This window comes from Chelonoidis abingdonii, chromosome 2 (assembly GCF_003597395.2).
Source record: "Chelonoidis abingdonii isolate Lonesome George chromosome 2, CheloAbing_2.0, whole genome shotgun sequence".
Lineage (NCBI taxonomy): Eukaryota > Metazoa > Chordata > Testudines > Testudinidae > Chelonoidis > Chelonoidis abingdonii.
In genome coordinates, this window is record NC_133770.1 from 220,428,452 (window position 1) to 220,442,744 (window position 14,293).

The following is a 14,293-nucleotide window of genomic DNA, read 5'->3' on the forward strand; positions in this document are numbered from 1 at the left end:
GAAGTGCACGGATTAGGGATGAAGGTGGCACAATTAAACTGTTTTTAATAAAATGCATGTGGCAAGTTTTCCAATACTGTAAGCTTGTTTGTGTTGCAAAGAACAAGTCGGGCATAGGGGCACCAATTTAATAATACTGCATAGGGCCCCATAAATCCTAAGGACGGCCCTGTCTATTTTACTGACCTTCAGAGCACTTGCAAGGCCTACTTCTTTTCCCTAGCTGCCAGGGATTGGTGGGATATCATAAGATCTGAACTACATTAAGCTGCTGGGTGATGATTATATATTATTGGGAAAAAGTGGAGTCCCTGGAGGAGAATGTACAAATGTATTTTTTAAATATGTCAAGTTACGCCTAGAGGAAAGGATAAACATTGCTTTTATGAGTGTGTTTATAAATCAAATCCATAAATATTGACTGAAACAAAACAATAATTTAGGCAAAATGTTCAAAAGACTTGGCAGTGATGGACCTGCCATTTTGGAAGCTGCAAACCCTGTTCTCATAAATCATTTATGAAAATTGAAAGCCTACATTTTCTCTCCTCACTCAGGCCAAACCAAACTCCCACGGACTTGAGTAAAAATTGCAGGATCAGACCCAATTGTTAATCACGAAGATTAGGGTGTTGACTTGTGAACTGGTAAAAGAATTGCAAAGTGAAGTTGAGTAATCCTGATACCCAGACCAAAACTGATCCTTCTCAAATCAGTAACAAACTAAAAATTCTTTCAATAGCTGGTTTTGATACAATATAAGATTTCCTTGAATTGATCCATATTTAAGGACATTGCCCCTTCCTCCTACATTCCCTCAAGGCCAACCCTCTAAGGAGGCCGATATTTAATCGGTCAATTAACAAGAGCTATGCTGAGGCAGAAGGGGATAGCTGAAATTTAGTTTATTATAATAATAATCATCATCATCTTAAAGCAAAAAAGGTATCACTTTCACACACACCTCGTTTCATCTGTGACTTATTTTCTTGCATCCTACACTATATACACACAAGTAATCTCACCCTGAGTTCAATGAGACCCTGAGTTCAATGAGACTACCTGTGTATAAGAAAGAATACTATCTTTTCCTCCTAAAATTAAGTTAAAGACATCTTCGCAGGATTGGGGCACACAGGTTGGGGAAAGGACCATGATTTTTAAACATTTGTTGAGAACAACATCTCCTCTATCCTAATCAGGTGCCCTGTGCACTCATAAAACTGTAAGAATGAGTTTTTAGATGGATATAATATTGGGTTTCTTTAGTAAAGGGTTTCTTTTTTAAAAAGGAAGTGTAACTAAAAACATGTTATTTTAAGGCATGTCAGAGAAGTTATTTAACACTCCTGCCCTCCACTCCCTCACCTCCCAAAAGAAGGAAATTAATCTTAAGGCTGAACTCTGGGCTGATTATCTAGCCTTACAGGGACAAATTGATATGCAGTACTTTGGGAGTTGTCCAAAAGTACCACTTTTAGGCTCCAGTCCTGCAAACTTTTATGCACATACTTATCTTTACATCTGTGCATAGTCCCACTGGGACTACTCATATACACAAACTTAAGCACATGTAAAAGTCTTTATTGAATTGGGGACTTCAATATTCAATCACTATATATTTTAATTTTTAACATAAGGAAGGAGGAGGACAAAGACATAACAGAAGGAAGATATATATTCCATGATATATTTCTCAAAATTATAAATAAAAGAACAAGGATGAAAATATAGCATTTTTCAGCAAAATGTATAAAAAAGCCTTTGATGCTGTACTTTTGTAAAGTTAACTGACAGGTCAATAGCAAAACTGGGAGGTGATTTTAAGCCATTCAGTTATCCAAAATACTCTTGTATGTAGACATTCTACTGCACTCCTCATTCTCTATATAAACTGGAATAAAATCATATGGTACAAAAGACTATACCACACATGGGGGAATAATTCATTTCACAAATGAGTGAGTACAAACAATCACAAGATGAAAAAAGAAGCAGAGCATGAGTCACTTATGTATGATCTCTAGTGAGTAAAAATAACTTTACTCCCAACTTCCTCAAGCTATTCTTACATTTATACAGTACGTTTTTATAGCTTGCATACTTATTCAAAAATTTTGTATATAATTAAAGAACTCTATAAGTTTCACTTGCTCTGGAAAAAATCACCTGTATTATAATGGAGCCTGATGTGGCTCCCAATGAAGTTACTGGGAGTTTGCCATTGACTTGAGTAGTAGCCAGATGAAACCAATGAAGAGGCGAAACTAAACTTTTGGATATACATATCCTGTGCCAAATTAATTCCAGTTTTTAAAATAAGGCCACTTCACTAAGTCCCCAAACATATTTTGTATTATTTATTCTGACATCTTAAGCTGAATTTATTTAGTCGCTTGCATTTCAAAATTGCACCAGAGCAAGTTGTATGTATGTGTGAGGGAGTGGCAATGGGGGCTTAAAGGAAAGAAGAGGGACACTTTAAAAACAGATTAAAAATGTATGGTTTATTTATATAAGCTTACTTTAACTTCCTGAACATATGTAATATAAACATAATGTAACTATCATTTAACAGCAAAACAAAATGGACTGGGTTCATACAATACGAAGTAATTTATGGATGTCAAAACCCAGTTATTTTATCTCAAAGAAGTAAGTTTCAGACTTAAAGATCTGATATATTCTAAAATAAATGAAAAAAGTTGCAAAAAAGATCCCAAATCATTTCACAAAACATCTTTTAATGGTATCTGCAAGTTTAATAATAGGAGTAAGACAATGCAAAAAGTTCCTTCTTTTTTACTTTTCTGCATTTTCCCAGGAAGTGCGGATGACATCACTAACAGCTAGACCATACCATGACTGTAGCTCCCTTGGTGGTTATAGGTTTTAGTGATCCAGGAGAAAATAAAATCTTGACATCAGATCTTACCAGGTTAAAAGTTTTCCACATACCGTAAAAGTGGATGTACTTGGAATAGTAATAATAATGTTTTGCACCTATGTAGACCCTTCCACTGAAAATCATGAAAGTCTACAGCTGGCAAGTATTCTACACAGGAATTCAACCATTTGGTTCTCACTTCAGAGGGGTAGCCATGTTAGTCTGGATCTGTAAAAGCAGCAAAGAATCCTGTGGCACGTTATAGACTAACAGATGTTTGGAGCATGAGCTTTAAAGCTCATGCTCCAAAACGTCTGTTAGTCCATAAGGTGCCACAGGATTCTTTGCTGCTTTTGGTTCTCGCTGACGCTGCTTGCAGGGATGTCACTTAGGCTGGTGGTTTTGCTACATGGATAAATTTACTATGAAATGTAATCAAACCAATACAGTCTTCAAACAGTATTAACCTAGAATGACAGAATGAAAGTTAAGTTCAAACCAGCAACTTAGGAGTAAAAGGCTCCATAGCACATTATTACTTATTTTTTCTAACATGTCCATCACCATAGTCTGAGCACCATCCAATCATCTATCATAGATTAAAAATTATTGTCCCCCTTTCTGAGTACTTAATTGCTATTCCCCTTTCCAACAAATGTTTGAAGGGTAGACACATTTCTGTCAACAGCACCACTCTCTCACCTTATTTCTTCAGTTCTACATCCAGCTTTCCTGTTTTCATTTCAATTTTGTCCTTATCCCCAGTTTAAGCACCAATGGTAGCAGTTGATGTTTTCATAGATTTGAAGGCCAGAAGTGACCATCTAATCTGCCCTCTTGTATTAGCCATAGAATGTCCCCAAAATAATAGAGCATATCTTCCAGAATAACAGCCAATCTTAATTTAAAAACACTCACCAATGGAGACTTCACCACAATCCTTGACAATGGTTAATTCCTCTCACCGTTAAAAATGTACGCCTTATTTCCAGTCTTAATTTGTCTAGTTTCAACTTCCAACCACTAGATCATGCTATCTGATAGACAGAAGAGCCCACTTTAAAATATTTGGTTTCCCATATAGGTCCTTATAGACAATAAATCAAGGCACCCTTTAACCTTCTCTTTGTTAAGCCAAATAGATTGAGCATTTTATTGAGTCTATCACTGTAAGGCATGCTTTCTAATCCTTTAATAATTCTTATGGCTCTTCTCTGAACCCTCTCCAATTTATCAACATCCTTCTTGAATTGCAGAAGCCAGAATAGGACACAGTATTCCAGCAGCAGTCACACCTGTGCCAAATATAGAGGTAAAATAATTTCTCTACTCCTACTGAAGGGATCCCTCTGTTTATGCATGCAAGGATCACATTAGCTCTTTTGGTCACAGCATCATAGTAAGAAATCTTGTTCAGCTGATTATCTACCAAAACCCCTGCAAAAAATGTCCAGGGTCTGTGCTTCTCAGAATACAGTTCCCCATGTGTAAGTATGTCCTACATTCTTTGTTCCTAGATGTATAAATACATTTAGCCATATTAAAACACAAATTGTTCGTTTATGCCCAGTTTACCAAGCCATCCAGATTGCTCTGTATCAATGACCTATCCTCTTCGTTATTTACCACTCCCCCCACAATTCTTATAGTAAAACAAATCTCTCATTTTGCCTTCTCTTCCCTCCACACCCCACCGCTCTGATATTAAGCTTTTGCACAGCAGCTACAGAATCACATTAAAATAGTTCATCACCAGAGACTAAGGGCCAGTTTCTAATCTCAAATGTTCTGCATGTTGCTGAAAAACTGAGTTTAGTATCTGCTCTTAAATCCCACCTTTCTCAAACATAAACTGAAGTTACAAAGGTCTGACTCCTGACATTTTTTCCAGTTCTAATGATCTTTCAAATAACTCAATTCTGACTGTTTCACTACACCACTAACAAATGATGAAGTCATCAATAACTTGCGGAAATAATTTATGTCTTCAATACAACAAAGATTTGAAACGACAAAATAAACAAATTAACAGCAAATAGGAAGCTTGGACGTTTTAGAACAATCTCTCACTAATTAACTTCTATTTACCAAAAGCAGTCAATACGGAAAGAAGTTAGAATGCATCTCTGAATTGTAAGTTTTTTCTTAGCAGTACACAAGAAAAAAAATCTGTTAAAATAAAAGACTGGTTTCCAGATATGGGGTTATAAAACTGATTTCATACCTAAGTTCCAACTTTGTCACACTCTATTAAAAACAGCCCCAACCTGAATTAGTAGATACCCAAACAAGGGGGAAATTGGATTTCCCAGCCGTAACTGAGGTTGAGTGATACACAAAAGCAATTAAGCTAGTTCCTGTCCTTAATTCATAGTTTGTGTTTTAATTTAAAAATCAGTCCTGCATGAAAAGATGGTAGAATAATAGCCTACTGCAGAATTCATGATCTAAAGATTTACTAAGTGATATGGTGTATAAACAAAAGCAGAAAGGCACTTACAAGAAAGGCCACACAAAAACACCCATAAAGAAGCTGCAGGTAGGCTCTGCCAAGTTAATAACACAGAAACCACCACCATCCAGACTCCCCCACACAAACTCAGATAACAAAACCAACCTTTTTAGTGACATATCAAAACAAGTTTCTGAGAAGGGCAGCAGTTTCATATGGAAGGAACCTTGGCGCCCAGTCAGACACTTTTCTGTCACGAGAGAAACTAACATCCTCTTAAGCTAGAGAGAAAATCCCCCAGCTGTTTAGAATCAATGTTTCAGCACCTCCTATGCAGGGGGTGCAGCCATCACACCCTGGTAAAGGGGTAGAGAATGTGGGGAAGAGGCAGAAAAAAGTGACTGGAAACGGGTGAGGGGGAAAGCGAGAGGGGAGCTATCTGAAAAACAAGGAGGGACTTTAGTTCGTTTCAGTGTCACGGTGTAATCCAGGCTCTGCACCATGGACAGTGACTCTGCTGCTGCTACCGCCTCCGCCTCCTTCTACCCAGTCACCAGCCCCTGCAGGACGAGGGGGAGGCCAGCCACAGCTACCAGCCTGCTCCACTCAGCACACACACACTGTCCTGCTAGCGATACCTCCTTCTCCTCATACCCACACACTGTGCTCCCATCCCCCAGAGAGCCAGAAATGCCCCAACCATAAATATCATTAAGGGGGATGATCTGTGCCATCTGTCCCTCAGATTTACTGCCCTCTCTGCCCCTTGCACCCAGTTTCACACTCAACTCATATCAATGCCAACAACCCAGACAATGACATTCATCCCACACACCCCACCCAGGAGCACTCTCAATCTCCAACCCTAGAAAGGACAAGCAAATTGGGTAACCCCACCCCACGAACCCCCATTTCTAACTCTGATGTGCACCCAACCACCAGAAACATAACATCTCACCCCTAGCCAGCAGCACCTTATCGAGGAGGACATACAGTGGGAATACCCATCCCAGAATTTAGGGACCTAGTCCCGCACTGATCACCCTATCCCAGGTACACACTCCTCCCTTGACCTCCAAAGGATATTTCCCCCTCCTCCAACTCAACATACAAACACATAGAGGAGTCCCATCCCAAAGACACTCACCCACTCTAGGGACACCTAAACTTATCTCCCCTCCAAACACAGGCAGCACAGGACCCCAATCCCGGGAGCACCAGCCCACCCTAAGACTACTCAGCTCAACCCTTGCTCCAGAGCCACTCCCCCTCACACTGAACGGACCCCGACCCCAGGGACACCCTGCCAGGCGCCAGACACTCCCTGCCTGGCCTCCCAGGCGCTAGGGTCCCTTCCCAGGAGAGGGGGCAGGGCTGTAATACACATTCAGACTGAGGAGCTGTCCCAATGGAAATTCCCGTTAGTAGCAGCGGGGGCAGGCGAGGCTGCCAGGCGGAGGAGGCAGTTGATTAAATTCTTCCCGGGAAAGGATTAGTGGGCACATGGCTGGGGGAGGCGGCGGCGGCTCTGCCTGCTCCTCCTTAGCTGAGCCCAGGGGGCGATCCCCGGAGACCTCTCCCCAAAGCCGGAGCTCCAGCAGACGGGCTGCGGGGCGCAATGCCCGCTACCGATAGCACCTGGGGGGGGGCGCCCGAAACGGGCTGGGGTCCCACCCGAAGTCTGCCTCCTGCCTCCCGCCTCCCTACTAGCCGGTCCACCAAGCAAAAGGTGAACCAGCTCCTAGCCCAGCCCAAGCACAATGAGACCCCCCTACTGCCCTTCCCCCCAGCCCTTCCAAGCCCAGGGGAGCCCCGCTATTGCCCTCTCTCCCCCCCAGTCCTCCCAACCCCAGGGGACTCCCGCTATTGCCCCCCAGCCGTACCACCAAGCATAATGGGACCCTCCCACTATGGTCCTTCTTCCCCTTGCCCTCAAAACCGCAGGGACCCCCGCTATTGCCCTCCCTCCCAGTCCTCCCAACCCCAGGGGACCCCGCAATTGCCCTAGCCCTACCACCAAGCATAATGGGACCCCCCCTCCTGCTACTGTTCTCCCTGCCCCCAGCTCCCAGACAGAGCAGACCTCCTCTCCCACGCAGCAAGGCACCAGCTCTCGCTCTCGGAAGCACTAACCACCAGCTCCCATCCCTTCCTCGTGGGGCATCAGCTCCTCCGCAGTCCCTGCCCGAGGCGGGGGTATCATGGGGATGGGGCCCCAGCTCCGCCCTCCCAGCCCGAGGCTCGGGCACCGGCTCGCGTCTCCCTAACCTTTTTCTTTTTTTGCCCCTCGGCTCGCCCCGGCCCCAGCCATTGAAAGCAGCCACCTGCTCCCTGCAGCCCCCTGCCGGGGCAGAGGAGACAGACCCAGCTTACTGGGCAGCGCAGAGACATCCTCCGTGCCCCCCTCACCCCCCGCTCTCCTTCTCCCGCATCGCCGCGATCAGGAGAACAAAGAGCCACAACCCCGACCCCCCTCCGCCTTTACCTGCTGCAGGGCCGCCAGCAGCAGCAGCGGCGACAGCAGGCTCCGCGGCGGCGCTCCCGCTATCCGGCACATGGAGGCGGGGTGGGTGGCGGGAGGGAGCAGCGGCCACCAGCGGTCTCGGGATGCCGAGCAAGTGCGGCGATCGGCGGAGCAGGGGCGGCTGCGGGCGCTGTCTGCCCCCCCTTGGGCTGGCGCCGAGCCCGTGGCGCTACTGCGGGGGCTGCTCTAGCTGGCTCCTGTGCAGGGTGCAGCGGGGAGGCGACGGAGGCTGGGTGAAACTCGGCACCGGGTCAGGCGGCTGCTCCTCTGCTTCCCCCAGTCCTTGGTGCAGGGAGAGAAGGGGATGGGCTGGTGGAGAAGGAGGATGGGCAAACAAAAGGCAGGGGGACGAGTAGTGGCGCTGCCTGCTCTGGCTCCTCAGCGGCTCCTTTGCTGCTTTCCCTGCTCCTGGAGCGCGTCCTCCTCGGCTGAGTTCAGGGCAGGCAGGTCTCCTCGCAGCGGGCAGCGCACTGTGCACGGCCAGCCCAGCCGCTGCTCCCGCTCTGCTGCATGCTCCGCTCCCGACTCTCTCTCTCCCCGGCACTTTCTCACTCCTCCCCTCCCCTGAGCAGCCTGGCGTACAAACCCCTCCGCTCGCACAATGATAACAATGCCAGCCGAAGCAGCCGCTGCCTCTCTCTCGGCGTGCGTGTGTGTGTATACGCCTTCCCTGCGCCTGGCAGCTTCTCCCTGCCGGCTGCGCGGCCAATGGGAACCCAACTACCCGCAGCAGCTCAGCCCTGCCCCGCCAGGCATCACCGCCCACAGGGTGGGCAGCAGCTGCCGCCCAGGAGCAGAGGGTGTGCTGCACCCAGAGGGGAGTCACTGGGGGTGTCTGTGAATTGTTTGCAAATGTAGGTTGAGCTCTTCTCAGCCGGGGGAGGAGAAAATTCCCCGGCACCCTGTGGATCTCGCGACCAGACAACAAACAAATAATACAAATTAGCCCGGAACTTGGTCTGTAATTAGGGAAACAACAGAGTGAGGAAAGGTCTGGGGGGTAGGGGGTGGGTGAGAAATCGCCCCCTCTCCCGCCTCGCCAGGAAAACGAATGTGCAAAAGAAACAAACAAACTCCGGGCGCCGGTAGGAAGCGCCGAGCGTGTCCATTGTCTGATGCAAGACGATCGCGGCGAGCCACCTGCTGGTGGGGGGGTTGGCGCTTGGAGACTTTGCCTTCACACCTCTCCCGCCCTCGCCAAGCCCTGCTTTGAGCAGCCCCTTAGGAAGTTGCGGTCACTGTTTGTTACTTGGTTAGCGAGTTCAGTTTGTTTGTAAACTAGCGGCCTAATTTATCTGCAAATGTTTCCAAAGGCTGGAGCAAGGGTGATCCCATAGCAAGAGTGAAAAATGGGAGGGGGGGTGTTATAGGCACCTATAGCAAACAAAGCTCCGAATATCAGGACCAGGGGTCAGCACCACCATGTTGTACAAGGGACACTTGACAAAATTACTGTACATAGTGATGGGGGGCTTATGTTAGTCGGTCATTTAATTTTTTGAAAAATGACCGCAGACCTCAACATTTTTACCACGGACACTTGTGTCCATGTATGGACACATTGCTGACCCCTGATCCGGATGTTTGATCACCCTAGGTGGGGTTCAGCTCCAGCCTGTGGCTCTAAAAAAGGTCAGCAGGCATAACAGAAATGAGGAGGGTTGCTGAGTGAACAGATACAGCAGCATGTATCAGTGCTGGGTCATTTGCTGTGCTGGCAAGGATTCCCCCTCACCCACAGGTCACTGAGCAAAGTTGTTTTGTGTCCATGCATGAGAGCTCCCATCCTGGAACATAGGAAGGGGAGGATTTATAAGTGTTAGCCCCCTAGACACTCTCACAAGCAGCAGATACAAAATGGTGCATTCCTTATTTTAAAGCATCTCATTTTACACTTGAACTTTTTTTTGAAAAAAAGAAATCTTTGTTTTGCTCGTTGATTTGGAAATAATAATGCAAACTGCCATGCAGAGATGTTGAGAGGAAGACTTGTATGTATCTTTATATTTAGTTAATGATGGGGAGGGGAGAATCTACAAACTAGTGCAATGTTGATTTCATTAGCTTCAGCCTTCAAAATACCAATCATTTCTGAATTATGATGCAGCTCTTTACCCAGCCCCAAGAGAGAAAAAAGCCCTTTCTGCTGTACTCTCCTCACCTTAAACCCTGACTATATGCATCCGATGAAGTGGCCACGAAAGCTTATGCTCAAATAAATTTGTTAGTCTCTTAGGTGCCACAAGTAGTCCTGTTCTTGTTTGCGGATACAAACTAACACAGCTGCTACTCTGAAACCTGCCTATATGGACCATGAGAAGCCATACTCCTTTTTCTCCTTCTCCTTTCATGCCACACCTTATCCTAGCTCCACACCCTATTACAAGCTGGGATGAAGAGGCTTACTGTTGTGCTAAGCAGTTCCTTGCCACAGGAGGAGCTTTCTTAGGGTATATCTATATATACAGCTATATCTATATATACAGCTACTGTACAGCTGTGCCACTGCAGCGGGTCTGGTGAAGACAATGCCAATGGGAGAGAGCCCTCCTGTTGACATTAAAAAAACCACCTCCGTGAGCGGCATAAGCTATGCTGGCAGGAGAAGTACTCCCGCTGATGTTAGTTCTGTGCACACAAATGCTTATGTGGGTGTAATTTATGTCACACACACACACCCCCGCGACATAAGTTTTGCGGACATAGGCTGTAGTGTAGATATAGCCTTAGGCTAAAAGTATATCTTTACTACCAAAAAAGTATGTGTACAGTGAGATATCAGGCATGAGTTCACAGAGATGTAGATTCTAATGACAGAAGGGACCATCATGATCATTTAGTCTGACCTTCTGCACATCTTAGGCCACAGAAACTTACCCACCCATTCCTGTAATTGACCGATCACGTATCTCTTAATCAGGTGTCTTGATGTAAAATCCTAGTGGATTATTTATTGGAGCTTTTTATGTCACCAGAGTAGTATTAAGGGGTCTTAGCAGAAAGGGAAATCAGCCCCAATGTTTTGCAAAACAACTTAGTGACTTTTTAAAAGGCAGTGGGTCCATGGGCACATAATTTTGTATGTTGTCACAAACACCTGGGATTAATTTCTTTAAGAACTATAAATAATAGAAATTGCAAAGGCCAATAATGAGGATTTGCATAGAAATTTAGTCCATGACTCTTTGAAAGTAACCCTGAGCTGCACTGCTGCAATTTGGAGCATGGATAAGGATAGAAGTATGAGTTTACCACATTTGCACTTGAGCGAGCATTGTGTTGGATTCAGGTAGCAATATCAATTTGTATCTTTTCCCCAGGCTTCCTTGGTCTAAGGATATTTCTGTCTTATCTATATTGCATTTATTAAATAATATAGTGAAGACAGAGTGTGACTTTTTAGGGGTAATAGATTTGTATTTGTCTTTTCTATGCAAGTAGACATGATTATTAATATTTGCATAATTATTTTATTTATTGAGAATTATTTTCAATTATCTAAAGCTTTAGATGTTTTACAAAATGCAAAGCATACAATATAAACAATCTCTATATATGTAAAATAAAGAGAATGTCCAATAACATAATAAAATAGCAATTACCAAGGATCTAATCAGCCCTGGCCCTTCATACCTCTCAGCACATCCATTTCCAAAATGTTTGGAAAATAATAGCAGTGAGCCTGGAAGGTTACCACATGCAGGTTCTTGCTGACACTTTTCATGGTGCTGTCACTGCCATTAAATTACTTAACAGAAAAAGTCATACTATGAAATAAAAATTGCTTTCACGAAACCATTCTATTCAGTCCTTCATCTTTCAACAAGCTGCTGGCAAAGGATCAGAATCTTTCTTCATTGACACCATTGCAACTAAGATCAGTATCTGGCCCATGGCATTTTCCCACTGCTGGAGATGCTCCTACAGCAATGCAGTTCATGGTTTTCCAAACCCACCTGCTCAAGAGCACATCTTAATCTAGCTATTTTAAGGTGAATGTCATGCTTATGAAAGGTGCCAGGATCACCACACTGGTGACTCTTGTCCTCTATCCACAGAACATGCAGTGGTGGAGCAAGCGTTCCTACATCACTCTGCCAGTACAATCGAGCTCAACTTTGATCTCAGGAGGCACCTGTATCATTGAAAAGCTAGTTCAGTCTATATTAAATCTGCAACAAAGGTGCTCGCCGTTTGTCTCCAGAGTTTCCGTGAAATGGGAACTGGGAACCGGACTAAGACCACCAAACCTTTTCATGTAAGTCACTCAACAGCCAGCAGATGGTGGCAAAGGTGATGTGCAGGGGTGGAAGGAAGAGGATGCAGGGTCACATCCCCCGCCTCCCCCGATTTCTGCTAGGGTGGGAATCGGGCTGAATGTGGGTGAGAGGGACAAGCCTGGGAAAGGCACTGGCACCTACAATCCCACTAAGCCCCATTAAGAGGCGCCTGGAAAGGGAAGAGAGACCGGGCTGGTAGCAAAGCTCTGCCAGAGTGGGCACAGGGAAGCCCGCTGAGTCCTATCCCCCTTGCCCACAGTTACCAATGCTCAGCAGTACAGTGTCCGGAGCCCGCTCCAGCACATGCCGTGCCCAACGGGGAAGAGATGGGAGAAGTAAGTGGGGAAGAAGCTATGAGGGGGTAGAGCAAGGTGGTGCCATCTTGGAGTGGGTGTGGGAGGCGCCGGGGGGGAGTGGGAAGCACCTCTATAAATCAAAACTCCTTTGTCTCCTGTGTGCCTGCCCTGAACTCTGCTGCATACCACCAGAACCTTTAAATTGTGCCCACCCCCATCAAGAGTTATGCATGATGTTTGGATGGCAGTAACTTCCAGGGTGGATTGATTTAAATCAAAGTGATTTAAATCACTGGTTTTAATAATGATTTAAATCACCAAGCAGGAAACCTTGATTTAAATTATTGATTTTAATCTTGTTTTGCATCTGTACTTTTTAGTTATTTCCTAAAGAAAAGTTGATTCTCATTTGCTGATAACCATTAAAATGTTGATTTGCAAATAAATCCAGCCTTTGTACTAAATTTGATATTTCCCTGAGCTAACCAGGAGGATACATTATATTTAGACACACTTAAGTAATTATGTAGCTTACCACACACCAAAAATTCTTAGTTCTTATTGTTTTTATTATGTTAGCAAATGGTGAATGATTCATTTCTTATTTATTAGATGATTTTTTTTTACTCATGATTTTTATTCATAGAATGGAAGAGGAAAACTAGCTTTTCTCCTTTTTTAGTTCTTAGTTGGTTTCTCAGCTTTGAATGAGTTGGTCACTGGAATGAAGAAAATATTCTCTCTCTGTACCTGCAGAAGAAGCTACTGCTGTCAAAAGCTGATTAGGTACCTTATCCCAGATCTTCAAAGGGAAGTCAATGGGAATTAGGCACCTAAATAACTTGAAGGATCTGGGCCTTCAACAACAAACTCTGGTTTCAGCTACCTAACCAGTGACTTCCTCCAGTTCAGTGGTTGGACTTTCTTTAAAACTTTGGCTGCAAGCAGGTACTGCTTAATATTTTTTATTTAATTTAAATAATTTTAATAAATTATAGTAAGTTTAGGTCTTAATATAGGTAGTCAGTTTCAAATTTAATTTTAAGTAGGTTTATTTAAAAAAAATAATGTATGCAATTTACATTAAAATTTATTTAAATTTAAAAGAACAATTTTAATTAAATTGTTGATTTTAATTCACCCTGGTAACTTCCGGTCTACATTTGAACTGGTGACCTAATGCTAAAAAGCTTTATGCCATAACCAAGTCACTGTTTACATTTCCTTTTTTTTGTTGTTGCATAAGGATAATGGACATAACTTAGTTCAACCTCGAAAAACTCAAGGGGTTTCAGAAAACCCACATTAAAATTCCATGGGAAAACTAATTAGTAGATTCCCCAGTCTCTCACCTCTTTGCTCCGTGAGTACACACAACTCTAGTTATTGAGGTTATCACAGTCTAAGTGGAAAAACATGGCAGTGGTAGCTCCCTGCTAGGTTATGGACAGGCAGTACAGCACAGGGAACTAACCTTGCTTCCAACGGTTATACGTTAAATAATATAAAAAATGTTAACAAAACAAACTTTCTGGGAAGTAAAGAATCATGCTATAGAAACTAGCCAGGAAAGATGCATAGAGCATCTATTGGACTTCTCTTTCCCCGGTGGCAGTGTGCTTTCACTGCTTCCCCAGCAAGTGCCCAGAGTGTGTAAAAAAGGAGGTAGCTTGAGTGGAACACAGAGGGGTGAAGTGGGAGGTGGGACGGACGCAGTAGTCCTTTTGGATGTAATACTGAAAAGAAATTTGTACTTTAATATTTCTCAGACATGAAGTGTTAGAAGCATTCACAAACTTTCAGGTCCACAGACGACTATCAATACAAATAGTAGTTCTACTTTCTAGATACTTT

General features: G+C 44.2%; 1 protein-coding gene across 1 annotated transcript in view; it reads right to left on the bottom strand.

Moving 5' to 3' along the window:
• CDH2 (cadherin 2) overlaps positions 1-8,373 on the bottom strand; it is a 191,551-nt gene extending 183,178 nt beyond the window's left edge. The window contains exon 1 of the mRNA XM_032799049.2: positions 7,825-8,373. Within this exon, the coding sequence (XP_032654940.1) occupies positions 7,825-7,896 (72 nt within the window). The 5' untranslated portion in view covers positions 7,897-8,373. The remainder of the gene's footprint in view (positions 1-7,824) is intronic.
• Positions 8,374-14,293: the final 5,920 nt, after the last annotated feature.